The sequence below is a fragment of the Boleophthalmus pectinirostris genome, unplaced genomic scaffold (genome assembly GCF_026225935.1).
Source record: "Boleophthalmus pectinirostris isolate CB_2022bp ecotype Guang Dong unplaced genomic scaffold, ASM2622593v1 HiC_scaffold_6, whole genome shotgun sequence".
In the NCBI taxonomy this organism is placed as follows: domain Eukaryota; kingdom Metazoa; phylum Chordata; class Actinopteri; order Gobiiformes; family Gobiidae; genus Boleophthalmus; species Boleophthalmus pectinirostris.
Window position 1 is genome coordinate 12,179,543 of NW_026571447.1, and position 14,716 is coordinate 12,194,258.

At 38.7% G+C, this 14,716-nt stretch overlaps 1 protein-coding gene across 2 annotated transcripts; it reads left to right on the plus strand.

Moving 5' to 3' along the window:
- The first annotated feature begins 5,702 nt into the window (after positions 1-5,702).
- LOC110174409 (NACHT, LRR and PYD domains-containing protein 12-like) lies at positions 5,703-10,733 on the plus strand. Of its 2 annotated transcripts, none has more exons than XR_008633463.1 (5): positions 5,703-6,043; positions 6,266-6,439; positions 7,793-8,640; positions 8,863-9,036; positions 9,378-10,023. XR_008633463.1 is itself a non-coding variant. In XM_020940513.2 (5 exons), exons 3-5 carry the CDS (start codon positions 8,447-8,449, stop codon positions 10,566-10,568), a joined length of 546 nt encoding a protein of 181 aa, XP_020796172.1. In that variant the 5' UTR covers positions 5,706-6,043; positions 6,266-6,439; positions 7,793-8,446; the 3' UTR covers positions 10,569-10,733. The 2 variants fall into 2 exon arrangements, 1 of the variants encoding a protein (XP_020796172.1); XM_020940513.2 differs by lacking the exon at positions 9,378-10,023 and adding an exon at positions 10,391-10,733 and having other exon boundaries at positions 5,706-6,043.
- Positions 10,734-14,716: the final 3,983 nt, after the last annotated feature.

Consider the following 14,716-nt stretch of genomic DNA (forward strand, 5'->3'; position numbering starts at 1 on the left):
TTACCTTCCTCTCTCTCTATCTTTCTGTCTCTCCCTCCTTCTCTCTCACTCTTCGTCCTTCAACCCATCCTTTCCCATCCTCCCTGTATCACTCTATCAGTCTTTCCTTCCTCTCTTTCTATCTTTCTGTGTCTCCTCCTTCTTCTCTCTCACTCTCCCTCGTTCAGCCCCTCCTTTCCCGCCCTCCCTCTATCACTCTATCAATATTTCCTTCCTCTCTATATCTTTCTGTGTCTCTCTGTCCTTCTCTCTTACTCTCCCTCTTTCAACCCCTCCTTTCCCACCCTCCCTGTATCACTCTATTAGTCTTTCCTTCTTCTCTCTTTTTCTGTGTCTCTCCTTCTTCTCTCTCACTCTCCCTCCTTCAACCCCTCCTTTCCCACCCTCCCCGTATCACTCTATCAATATTTCCTTCCTCTCTCTACCTTGCTCTGCGCCTGTCTCTCCTTCTCTCTTCTTCTGTGTCTCCCTCCCTCTCTCACCTTTTCTCCTCCCTGTTCTGTTTCCATATTTCTCCATCCTCTCTCTCCTCTACCTCTCTACCTTCACGCTCTCTCTCTTCCTCCTCTCCCTCTCTCTCTTTCTCTCTGATCTCCATATAATGATGTAAGTGCTGTGTTTCAGCCTGAGGCCAGAGGTACCTGCTCCACAGAGAGTAGAACACCTCAGAAACACACATCTGAAACTGCTTTACACTGTCCTCATGTGAAGTACATCAGCTCTGGTTTGATTTCACTCTCTCAAGTGTGGTTTTAGAGTGTGTTTCCTAACAATGTACTCCTCACGTCGCTTTAGAACTTACAGAAGTGAGGAAAACATGACAGTAAATATATGCAAACTTGAGTCACACGCGTTAATGAAGCGGTGCTGCCCTCCTCTGGTGAAAGGCTGAAAATGCAGCCCTGATGCTTGACGATTGGTGTCTCAAAATACATAGGTTTACCAAAGTCATGATCACTTTTTACAGAAATTGACATTAAAAGGGCCCATATTACTCAACTGTACAACAACTCACCCTTTATGTAACAGATAATACTCCCTACAACTGTACAACAACCCTTATTTAACAGATAATACTCCCTACAACTGTACAACAACTCACTCTTATGTATACACAGTGTTGGGGAGTAACAGATTACATGTACCGGAGTTACGTAATCAGAGTACAAATTATGAGTAACTGTATTCAGTTACAGTTACTGTTTCAGTGAGTGGTAATCAGATTACAGTTACTTTGTTGAAATAAATGGATTACACAGAGGTATTTTCCTGTTTTCATATTTTGGGCTAAACCAGGACTAAACCAGGACTAAAATCAGGACTAAATCAGGACTAAAACCAGGTCTAAAACCAGGTCTAAAACCAGGTCTAAAACCAGGTCTAAAACTAGGACTAAAACCAGGACTAAACCAGGACTAAACCAGAACTAAACCAGGACTAAACCAAGACAAAAAAACAGGACTAAACCAGGACTAAAATCAGGACTAAATCAGGACTAAAACCAGGTCTAAAACCAGGTCTAAAACCAGGACTAAAACCAGAACTAAAACCAGAACTAAACCAGGACTAAACCAGAACTAAACCAGGACTAAACCAAGACAAAAAAAACAGGACTAAAACCAGGACTAAAATCAGGACTAAATCAGGACTAAAAGCAGGTCTAAAACCAGGACTAAACCAGGACTAAAACCAGAACTAAACCAGGACTAAAACCAGGACTAAAATCAGGACTAAATCAGGACTAAAAGCAGGTCTAAAACCAGGACTAAACCAGGACTAAACCAGAACTAAACCAGGACTAAACCAAGACAAAAAAACAGGACTAAACCAGGACTAAAACCAGGACTAAACCAAGTAATCCAAAGTATTCAGATTATGTTACTCACTTTAAGTAACTTCATGGATTACGTTACAAACTACATTTTGGGGTATGTAATCTGTAATCTGTAGGGGAATACATTTTTAAAGTAACCTTCCCAACACTGTGTATAGATAATACTTCTGTAACAGATAATACTCCCTACAACTGTACGACAACTCACACTTATGTGACAGATAATACTCCCTACAACTGTACGACAACTCACCCTGATGTAATAGATAATACTCCCTACAACTGTACAACAACTCACACTTATGTTTATTATATTATATTGTGATGTGTGAGCTACTGTGTCCAAATAATTTCCTTTGTGGATCAAGAAAGTTTGTTTAAGTCTATACCTGGGGTTTCTCTCAAACAGAAAACACTTGTCATGTCATGCGGTAATACAGGAAGTGCTCCAGAGATCTTCACTAGAATCATTTGGATAATCTTTATTGAACAAAAGGCAAAAGGTAGATGTTAACTTGAAAACTACCACTTCATGACATCACAAGCTGGAACAGAGCATTTTGAGCGTTGGTGATGTAAACAGAGTAATAATGCTGGATTACTCAAACATGTGAATGAAACAAAACACAACTTCAGCTATGTTTTTGAGGAGGTAATCACATTCTAACATGACTTGAAGCTCACAAGAGTCAATTAATGTAATAGAGGACCTTTGAAAATGTGAATCATGACAAAATGGTCTTAAAAGTGAGTCTTTCATTTTAGTTAAACCGACAGGGATCATGACACGCTGCCTATTTGTTATAATAATCATTTTCCATCTAAATTGCTAAGGCAGAATATTTCAATTAAACCTGAAGGTGGATGGAGTTCACTAATGACACGACTGGATGCTGCAGAGTGAAACCAGTGACTCAGATCTAAAGCTCGGGGTCAGGTCCAGCCCTCTCTCATTTGCCTATGTAAATTATTTGTTCAGTGCTTCATGTGCATCATTTTTGTATTACACCCTTGGTTGACTTTTGATTGTGTACTCATCCTTTAATATCATGCTTTTCGCTCGATTCAGTTCCCTTTCCGAACAACACAGGCCTATTTTTAGCTACTCCAAAACATCATCTAAAAGTGTTTTCAGTAATTCCCTCGAAGTCAAAATGCATTTTCAACTCTCAACTTTAAGAGACGGGACCAGAATTTTGCCGTCACTAACAACAACTAGCATGCTAACGCAAACTTCCTGATTATTTAAGATTTAACACTTTATAATTAGACAGACATTATGTGACAGAGTTAGTTATTACTTACTGGGGCAAGACAAATTTTGTGCAAATATACAGGAAAAATGGGTACAGGGACTTTAAGTAATGGTATAAATGGTATAAAATTATTAGTAGTAAATTTTGTATTGTTCCTCCCTCCTCTCGAAATTCTTATCACACACTTTTTGGCAAATGTACCAATTCGCTTGTAATGGAAACAATTGTGTTTTTATTTCTGTAATAAACAGAATGAGTCACCATTGCATGATTGCCTCTTATATAATCAGTGGATTGTTTATCTGAAGACTGATTACAGTTTTTTTTTATAATACTATATCTGATTAAATCAATTTCTATTCATGAGATTCCACACCAAATACTCTACATCATCATGAAGCAGTATTTTTCAAGTTAACAGCAACTTTTTACTTTTAGTTCAGTAGAGTTTGACAAAACCAGTTCTGAAATTATCCAAATGATTGTAGTAAAGGTGTATGGAGTTTAAAGCACATGGAGCACTTCCTGTGTTACTACATGACATTACAACGTGGAACAGAGTGTTTTCTGTTTTAGAGAAGAACTTGGCCTAAATCAGGGGTGTCCAAACGTTTTTCATCAAGGGCCACATATCTAAACACAAACGAATCAGAGGGTCGATCGAGGGCCGTAGACTGGTGCTCAAAACAGTAAATAATTGAAAAATGGGCATGTTTAACACGGTAGAATGAATAAAGATTAATGGCTCATTCTAAGATTCTTAAAACCACACACTAAATATTAGATATTTCCTTTGTCAACGTAGATTTTCAAAAAACTTGCCGTAAAAAGTTCAGTTTTAATTGATGCAAGGTAATTTGGGCCAATTCACCTGGAAGCCTGAGGGCCGAGAAAAATTTGTCTGAGGGCCACATTTGGCCAACGGGCCATAGTTTGGACATGCCTGGCCTAAATATATTGGGCTGATGTGTGTTTAACATGTTTGAACGAAACAAAACACAACTCTATGTATGTTTGTGATGAGTAAACAACATTATAGTATAGATTAGAAAATAGCATAATATGGGCCCCTTAAAGAACACCATCTCCAATAAGATATTACATTTTTTTCCCCTAAATTCTTTCAATTGCCTCAAGGAAAGCAATTATTACAAGGGCCTGACTTAAATAGGCCCCACTTCATGTGAATCATAGGCTAGAAATTATAGAAGAAATATACTGTATGGAGAGACTGACTGTTTACTATGACTCAAGGGACATATCTTTATAAAGCGCTGGACAAAATGGACAGAACATGAGACCTAATTCACCTTTCTATTGCTTGCCTATTGTTTGCAAAGCGTATTGTGTTTTATTATTATTATTATTATTATTATTATTATTATTATTATTATTATTATTATATGCCTCTATTGTATTTAAGCAGTGTCCCAAGTTGTGTTATTATTGTGGAAAAAAAACAAAAACAAACTTGAATACATAAAAAGTATTTAAAAAATAACATTGTACATTTCTCTCACCTCTCCTTTCATGCTCCAGTTCTCCTCTTATAGATCTTGAGACCAGCCCATCCATACGTGCCCATATATGGTCATGTGACTCCTGCACATACTTGGGGCTATAGGAGGCTTTCTTTACATGACACTTATTACATTGTACAGACACAATGGACATTTTATGGGCCAGTGTGAGACTCTGGGCACACAATGATAAAAAGATGACATTTTCTTACAATGATGGAGACCCCAGGGACAGAAATGTATTCTTACTCTACATCATTAATAAAGTGGTATTTCCAAGGACGACTGCAAGGGGAAACATATGGGTGAGGTAGTTAAAGGTTCTATATTGTGCAAAATGGACTCTTTAAGCCATGTTATAATGTTGTTACCTCATCAAAAACAATCATGGGGTTGTGTTTTGTTTCATTCACATGTCTGAGTAATCCTTTAAGTATCAGTCTGTTTACATCTCCAGAGATCAAATTGCTCTGCTCCACTTTGTGATGTGATATAGAAGTAACTATCTTTAACCTTTTGTTCAGGAGAATTTGATTAGTTCCAGGTCTGAAATTATCCAAATGATTCTAGTGAAGGAGTATGGGGTTTAAAAACACAGTGGGGCACAAGGTGGAATAGAGGGTCCGTCCAGATCAAATCAGCCTCCCTCCTTAGTGTTTAAGGCGATTAAAGGTGATTTAACCTCTCGAGCAGGTGGAAAAGCTCCACTTAAAATGACCTGTGAGAGCTCACTTAAAATAATCAGAATATGTCAAAGTTTTTCAACATCTAACAGTGCCCACATGGGGAACTGAGGGGCCAAAGAAGGGGCCAAAAAGCTTAAATCTGGTCTGGGACCATATTTGGGGCTCTACACCATCCACATGAAAGCTCAGAAAAGTGTGAGATTGTTGTCAGAAATGGTCATTCTCTCAAACATTCAGGTTCAGGTTAGTTTGTAAACATTAGCTTGGAGTAAATAGATCTTGGATCTCAAAAACTGAAAAAAAAAAAAAAAGAATCCTGCATCCAAATTTGAGATTTTGGGGGCCAGTAGTACTCCCCCTTAATAAAGACACCCAGATTAGAATCTATGACCCAGAATCTACTGTAATACAAATGTTCTGCTTCCTAGCTCTATTTTTTAGGAAGTTATGGTCTCTCAAAAATGCTTATAAATTCAGGTATCCGAAAAATTGGGCATAGCCCCAAAATTCTAAAGGGCCATAACTCAGAAACAACTCAAGGGATTGAGCTAAAATGTTTGATTCTTTCATGAGATGGCTCACAGGGGAGATTCCACCGTCCAGTAGTTCTTCTCTGGCCTTGTCTCTGAAGTCCAACCCCTCCCACCTCAGAGAACTCGCCCTGGGCGGTAATGTGCTGAATGACTCCAGTGTGGCTCACCTGTGTGCTGTCCTGCAGAGCCCACACTGTCAGCTGGAGACGCTCATGTGAGTGTGGACTGTCTGTATAGTGTATGTCACTGCTCAGGGCAGGGCCTGGATGTAGATATACACTGTACACATGCACAATGTTCTGCCTGTGGAACATGGTGGCACCTCCTCCTCTGCAAAGGCCATATCATAAATAAAGTGACTCTGTTAGAGAGGAGGCCACTACTGCAAGTACCTCATACTTCCATATGTACTAATAAATCATTTTTCTCTATGCAGATTGTACCGATGCAGTTTGATGGAATCAGGCTGTTTGGCTTTGGTCTCAGCTCTCAAGTCCAACCTTTTGCATTTAAAAAAACTGGACCTTGGGTTTAATAAGATGACCAGGTCAGCGGTGGAGCATCTGTGCAGTTTTCTACAGAATCCAGATTGTAGACTTGAGACACTAGAGTGAGTTGAATTGATCTGTTACACATGAAAAGCTCCTTTGCTTCCACACAGGAAACTCAAAGGATTCAAGCTAATCAGTCATAATGATCTGACTTTTTATGAGTTTTTATTCTTGGCAACCATTTCACTCTCATAGAAAGTACTGTACCACTTCAGTCATGTATGTAGTTCATCATGAGTCATGATCACATTCACCGCAACCAGACTGAAATTTTCACAAAATGACTTTAAACACATTCACACATATATCCATTCACAGTTTGCATTCCATAAAAATCTACATAACAAATCAACTTTTTAAAAGACATTCTTTATTTACATGAACATGTTGTGTTGTCAGAGGCAGGAGCTCTAGTGCTTGGAGCTCCACCATTTCCTCTTCATCTTGGTGATCCATTTCATAGAAGATCCCCCCTCCTTCACCTTTGCCACTTTGACACTGTGCATGTCGGCCAGTCTCCACCAGTGTTTCACAACAGCAGGACCAAAGTGGTACACAAAGGCACCAGCATCATCGTCCACTCTGTCCTCAGTTTTAGCATCTCTTTTCAGAGTGGGCTTCACTTTAACCGGAGTAGAGTTTATGACAACAACAGTGGGCTCTAAAGGGGGCTGGGGCTCTGATGGAGCTGGTTGGTCCATCATTGCAGGACTTTTTACCTGGAGGTCTAAGAGGTCCTCCTCTTTCTGCTCCTGAAGAGGGTCAGACAGCTGATGAGCTTTGGAAAGTAACTCTTCCAGAGCACTGACTTTCCTCAGCAGGTCCTCCTGTCTCTCCATTAAGGCCTTCCTCTCCTCACACCAGGCCTTTTGTTTGACGCTCCACTGTTCCTCTCTATCTCTGTAGAGCAGCTCTCTTTTGAGCGCTTCCTCTCTTCTCCTCTCCTCTCTTTCTAGGAAGGCCTTTTTCTCAGCCGACCACTGTTTGTCTTGCTCTCTCCAGTGGTTGATTTCGACCTCAAAGGCCTCTGTGAGAGTAAAGATTATTTGCAGTTTTGCCAACATAATGACTTTAGTCAGGGAAAAGTTTCACACAGAAGGTGAAGAGTTTGACTAGAGCAGTTTGCAGTGCGTGTCGTCTGTAGAGTGTCAGAAGTGATATGACGGAGAAATGTAACGCCAGCACAAAACTTGTACTTTGACATTATATTGTCATGGCGATGATGTAGAATGTTCAAAGGCCTTGGCGACTGTTGCTACTGCAAATTATTTTTATTTAAAAATATTATAAAAACATCTCTAAAACAACCATAATGTTTATTTTATTATACGTATGATATGTACAAGTACTCTGCAACGGTCAGAGTCCATTTCTATTCTATTTCTATTTTTATTTCTTCTATTCTATTTCAGACTGAATAACTGCAGTTTACCAGAGTCCAGCTGTAGCCTCTTGGCCTCGGCTCTGAAGTCCAACCCCTCGTACCTGACAGAGTTTATCCTGTGGGGGAACAACCTGAAGGAGGCAGACGTCCAGGAGCTCCTGGATCTGAAGCAGAGCCCATAAAATAATCAGAATATGTCAAAGTTTTTCAACATCTAACAGTGCCCACATGGGGAACTGAGGGGCCAAAGAAGGGGCCAAAAAGCTTAAATCTGGTCTGGGACCATATTTGGGGCTCTACACCATCCACATGAAAGCTCAGAAAAGTGTGAGATTGTTGTCAGAAATGGTCATTCTCTCAAACATTCAGGTTCAGGTTAGTTTGTAAACATTAGCTTGGAGTAAATAGATCTTGGATCTCAAAAACTGAAAAAAAAAAAAGAATCCTGCATCCAAATTTGAGATTTTGGGGGCCAGTAGTACTCCCCCTTAATAAAGACACCCAGATTAGAATCTATGACCCAGAATCTACTGTAATACAAATGTTCTGCTTCCTAGCTCTATTTTTTAGGAAGTTATGGTCTCTCAAAAATGCTTATAAATTCAGGTATCCGAAAAATTGGGCATAGCCCCAAAATTCTAAAGGGCCATAACTCAGAAACAACTCAAGGGATTGAGCTAAAATGTTTGATTCTTTCATGAGATGGCTCACAGGGGAGATTCCACCGTCCAGTAGTTCTTCTCTGGCCTTGTCTCTGAAGTCCAACCCCTCCCACCTCAGAGAACTCGCCCTGGGCGGTAATGTGCTGAATGACTCCAGTGTGGCTCACCTGTGTGCTGTCCTGCAGAGCCCACACTGTCAGCTGGAGACGCTCATGTGAGTGTGGACTGTCTGTATAGTGTATGTCACTGCTCAGGGCAGGGCCTGGATGTAGATATACACTGTACACATGCACAATGTTCTGCCTGTGGAACATGGTGGCACCTCCTCCTCTGCAAAGGCCATATCATAAATAAAGTGACTCTGATAGAGAGGAGGCCACTACTGCAAGTACCTCATACTTCCATATGTACTAATAAATCATTTTTCTCTATGCAGATTGTACCGATGCAGTTTGATGGAATCAGGCTGTTTGGCTTTGGTCTCAGCTCTCAAGTCCAACCTTTTGCATTTAAAAAAACTGGACCTTGGGTTTAATAAGATGACCAGGTCAGCGGTGGAGCATCTGTGCAGTTTTCTACAGAATCCAGATTGTAGACTTGAGACACTAGAGTGAGTTGAATTGATCTGTTACACATGAAAAGCTCCTTTGCTTCCACACAGGAAACTCAAAGGATTCAAGCTAATCAGTCATAATGATCTGACTTTTTATGAGTTTTTTATTCTTGGCAACCATTTCACTCTCATAGAAAGTACTGTACCACTTCAGTCATGTATGTAGTTCATCATGAGTCATGATCACATTCACCGCAACCAGACTGAAATTTTCACAAAATGACTTTAAACACATTCACACATATATCCATTCACAGTTTGCATTCCATAAAAATCTACACAACAAATCAACTTTTTAAAAGACATTCTTTATTTACATGAACATGTTGTGTTGTCAGAGGCAGGAGCTCTAGTGCTTGGAGCTCCACCATTTCCTCTTCATCTTGGTGATCCATTTCATAGAAGATCCCCCCTCCTTCACCTTTGCCACTTTGACACTGTGCATGTCGGCCAGTCTCCACCAGTGTTTCAAAACAGCAGGACCAAAGTGGTACACAAAGGCACCAGCATCATCGTCCACTCTGTCCTCAGTTTTAGCATCTCTTTTCAGAGTGGGCTTCACTTTAACCGGAGTAGAGTTTATGACAACAACAGTGGGCTCTAAAGGGGGCTGGGGCTCTGATGGAGCTGGTTGGTCCATCATTGCAGGACTTTTTACCTGGAGGTCTAAGAGGTCCTCCTCTTTCTGCTCCTGAAGAGGGTCAGACAGCTGATGAGCTTTGGAAAGTAACTCTTCCAGAGCACTGACTTTCCTCAGCAGGTCCTCCTGTCTCTCCATTAAGGCCTTCCTCTCCTCACACCAGGCCTTTTGTTTGACGCTCCACTGTTCCTCTCTATCTCTGTAGAGCAGCTCTCTTTTGAGCGCTTCCTCTCTTCTCCTCTCCTCTCTTTCTAGGAAGGCCTTTTTCTCAGCCGACCACTGTTTGTCTTGCTCTCTCCAGTGGTTGATTTCGACCTCAAAGGCCTCTGTGAGAGCAAAGATTATTTGCAGTTTTGCCGACATAATGACTTTAGTCAGGGAAAAGTTTCACACAGAAGGTGAAGAGTTTGACTAGAGCAGTTTGCAGTGCGTCTCGTCTGTAGAGTGTCAGAAGTGATATGACGGAGAAATGTAACGCCAGCACAAAACTTGTACTTTGACATTATATTGTCATGGCGATGATGTAGAATGTTCAAAGGCCTTGGCGACTGTTGCTACTGCAAATTATTTTTATTTAAATATATTACAAAAACATCTCTAAAACAACCATAATGTTTATTTTATTATACGTATGATATGTACAAGTACTCTGCAACGGTCAGAGTCCATTTCTATTCTATTTCTATTTTTATTTCTTCTATTCTATTTCAGACTGAATAACTGCAGTTTACCAGAGTCCAGCTGTAGCCTCTTGGCCTCGGCTCTGAAGTCCAACCCCTCGTACCTGACAGAGTTTATCCTGTGGGGGAACAACCTGAAGGAGGCAGACGTCCAGGAGCTCCTGGATCTGAAGCAGAGCCCAAACTGTCGACTGAACATTCTACTGTGAGCACTTTATGAGTGAAATCAAATCTGATTATTGTGCAAAATAAAATGAGTTCATTAGATTAAACACAACAAAATACACAACACATCTGTAAAAGGTTTTGCATGCCCTACTGTGTAAACATCAAATAATTACAACACCAACTGTCCATGTGATCAAACACTTTTATAAAGTGGTACCAAAGGAGAACACTTCTTATATTACACAAAACTCACAACACTCAAAAATATACCTGGAGTTGTGTTTTGTTTCATTCACACATGTTTGTGTAATGAAGCGGTAGTTTTTAAGTTAAGAACTAACTTTTACTTTTACTTTTAATTGCAGAGTTTGGCAAGTCTGTGGCTGAAATTATCCAAATTATAGCAGATGTGTATGGAGTTTAAAAACACAGTAGAGCACTTTCCGCATTACCACATGACAACACGAGGTGCGTTGTTTTCTGTCTGAAAGAAGAAATCATTTTGAATATGCAGGGTTTGTGTGTTCAACATTTGAGAATGAAACAAAACACAGCTCCAAGAATGTTTTTGATGAGAAAAAAACAAAAAGAGATCAGAAAATCATGTCACATGGGCCCTTCAAACATTTACAGTGGTCCAAACCTATTCCTCACTTTGCTAATGCATGCTTTTACCATTCTCTGCATTCTAAACATATTAGTTCACAAGTTTATACGCATTTTTAGAGGCCAAAGATTTGCCATCACTGTAATACTAACAACTAGCAAGCTGACAGCGCACTGATTAAAGTGAAATCATATTCGATACTTCTGATCTTCTCCAGACAGCTGAGCCTGTATTTTCACTACGAACTCTGAGCTCTTGTACTTTAAACTCCTAATACCCTTCTGTTGGATATTAAAGGTGCACTATGTAAAACAACAATTCTGGCCTCTCCTCTGTAAAAAAAAAAAAAAAAAAAAGTAGGTATCTGTACTTTACTTAAGGGCATTTTAAAGTGAATTCTTTTTACTTTTACTTCACTACATCTGAGAGCAGGTATCTGTACTATGTAATCCACCACATTTTTAATGGACCGAAAATTTTAAGTATTTTTTATTATTATCTGAGACCTGTTGAAAAAGCTGAGGGTTTATCTTTAACATGTTCATAGTTGAAGCAAACAAAATATACAAATACAAACAGTTAAGAAAAAACTATTGATTCCATTGGTTCTGTTGAACAAATTCAGCACAAATTTGTATCAAAATCACTACATTTGAAGCCTTATTTGAACTTTTACTAAAGTCGATTTTTGCATGTGATACTCTTACTTGAGTATTTCTTTTGCTCTGTTATCTGTACTTTTACTTAAGTCACAAAATCTGGTACTTCTTTCACCACTGAATTAGCTCTACATATGTCACTTCTGCTGTCCGTGTCCAGCCAGGAAGTAAAATGATAAACTTCACCAAAATTTAAATAACCACAAAAATTAGGCAAGATTTTTAGTCTAACCTATACTACACTGTAATTATGTTACGTCCATTTCAGTGAAACTGGTAGTCTTACCTGTCATATACACCTTAATGCCTCTGTGTCATCCAAACCACAAAACACCACTCACAGCTCAGATTGTGATTAAATGTTCAAAATATTTTCCTCAGAGTCAGACACAGACGTGTAGTCAGCACCGGTCATGGTTTGTGGAGCTTAGACCAGTTGAAGTCACGTCACCTTTTGTTTTGCCCACTCTTGGACATCATTACACGGGGCTGTCATCGCAAATCCGCCCGGCGACGGGCTCGGATCAAGCGGCTGCACCATAATGAAGAGCTACAGGAGACGTTTGAGCCAGGTAACCATGGTGACGAGGAAGGAGAGGAGCCAAATGCCATGGTGCGTATGGTATGGCATTCACATGGAGAGGAGAGATTCTATATATTTACTCAAGTTACATAAATGTACAGAAAAACACGGTGGACTTACTGTGACTGTGAGAACTGGTTATATATGGGTCCGGTCAAGATGGTAACGGAGGGAAACAGGGGCAGATTTTTTACATTCAAATAGCTCTTATTCAGAAACTAGAGGGACTATTGAAATAAGTAAGGTATTAGAATGTAGGAAAGAGTTAACACTTCAACAGTGTAAAGTTAAACCTGCAATATCCTTTAAAGTTGTTGACAAAAAATTTAAAAACTTATGTCGGTAACGGAGGGAATGAAATATGCAGCACTTTTTGGGCAATAAATACAAACAGTGATAACTCTTGGTTCTCACTTACATATCCTTAACAAACTGGTTTGAATATTTGCTTAATATAGTTTTCCACCATATGGTACAAGATTAGGTTGAAAAACCTCTTACTTTTTGAGTAATGAGATTTTTTATTAAGAAAGGTCATGGTAACGGAGGGAAAAGTAACAGAGGGAAAATTGTGCAACAAGTAGAAGGTGCATGATTTTGCATGATTTGTCAACTTTTTTCTTCCGAATACTTTAATATTACTTCAAAATGAAAGGTAACTATTTCTATAAAATATGTCAGTCCTTCCAAGCTAATTTTTTTCATTTTAAATACATAAAAAAATAAAAAATAAATCATGTACTTTCATCAACAGTTCAAAGATAGAATAACACATGATATGATGAAATACATCAATTTATTTACATGATTTGCAGGTCTTTGAAATTTGGGAAATAATTTTTGTTCCATGTTTCATACATGGTCTGTTTAAAACATGTAACTGTAGAACCAAAAATGGTACAGAAAAAAGGTAAACAGTTTCATAAACTAGAGTACATATGTATCTGTTGAATACATTTTTATATCAGATGCATTAACTTGAATTTTTGGCCTTGCTGTTTACTTCTGCTTGATCGGGCCAATTTACTAGTATATGGGACTGACAGTAAGCGCTTCTCTGTTTTATGCTACTTTTGCTAAGATTATAACAAAAGGAACAACATTTCCATGGAGACAAGCAAGAGGATGAACTCCTGCAGGTCAAGTAAGAGTCAGGTTTGTGGAGATACATACCTGGTCACAGTAAGGACACATGTTTTTCTTGATTTTTCACTGTTGGCTAAAAATGTATATGGGGCTTTAATGAAAACGTACACACTGAACACAAAATAAAGTACTGACCTTAAAAAAAATTTAATTATCATGAAACTGTGACAATATACAACTGAAATTAAAATTGTGACAATATAAGAATGAACTGAAAGCGTTTAAGCAGAACTGTGTGAAAAAGCACGAGTTTTTGGTCTTGCCCATTTTAAACTATATTATATTATTATTTGTGTTGTATTCTATTGCAAAGAGAAATTCTTCCCCATTATTTACGAAGGCTTTTGGTGAAAAATGGAAATAAAACCAACACACAGTCCACAAAATACAGAGATCAATACTGCATGAAGAGAAAATTTTACAAAGTCTGCCATAGCAAATGAATGATTCTGCAGCGCTCAATCTCAAATGATCCTTTATTCCAAATCTTTTTAGCTTTGTGAAACTGAATCCAAATGAGTTAAGGAAGTTTTAGTTTTTAATGCCACCCTCAGACATAGAAACACAAATAATTATCTGGATTTACAGTGTTATGTTAAGAGCCTTCATGATTGAACATCTATGCATCCAACAAACAAAATCACACCACATGTTAATTTAGGACATAAAATATAAAATAATACAACTATTCATTTAGCAATTTAGTAATTTTGCCATCTACATGTTGCATCTAATCTCCAAAGCTCAAAATACTCCACGTTGTCATGTCATGTATGGTAGTTTTCAAATTAACAGTTCCTTTTACCGTTTGTTTAGTAGAGATTTTCCGGGCTGAAATTATCCAAATGATTCCAGTGAAGCTGGATTTAAAAAACACAGTGGAGCATTTTCTGTATTACCACATGAAATCACGAGGTAGAACAGTGTGTTTTCTGTTTGAGAGAAGAATTCAGTCTATTGGATTTGTGTGTTAAACATCAGTGAATGAAACAAAACACAACTCCAGGTTTGTGATGAGGAAAGATTATAACATAGATCAGAAAATAAAGCAATATGAGCCCTTTAAAGTTCATTTCAGGTTTTTTATGTGAGGTCAACATTTATCTTAGTTTTACATCAGTCACGTGTCAGTTTGTGGGAATAAAGTTGTAGTAGTTGTAGTTCTATATTCAGGGCCTTTTCTAGCCGTTTGTG

Coding starts and splice junctions, on each gene's coding strand:
- LOC110174409 (XM_020940513.2), top strand. CDS start 8,447: ATGTTTGATTCTTTCATGAGATGGCTCACAGGGGAGATTCCACCGTCC. Junction 8,641..8,862: donor TGTCAGCTGGAGACGCTCAT/GTGAGTGTGGAC, acceptor TTCTCTATGCAG/ATTGTACCGATGCAGTTTGA. Junction 9,037..10,390: donor TGTAGACTTGAGACACTAGA/GTGAGTTGAATT, acceptor ATTCTATTTCAG/ACTGAATAACTGCAGTTTAC.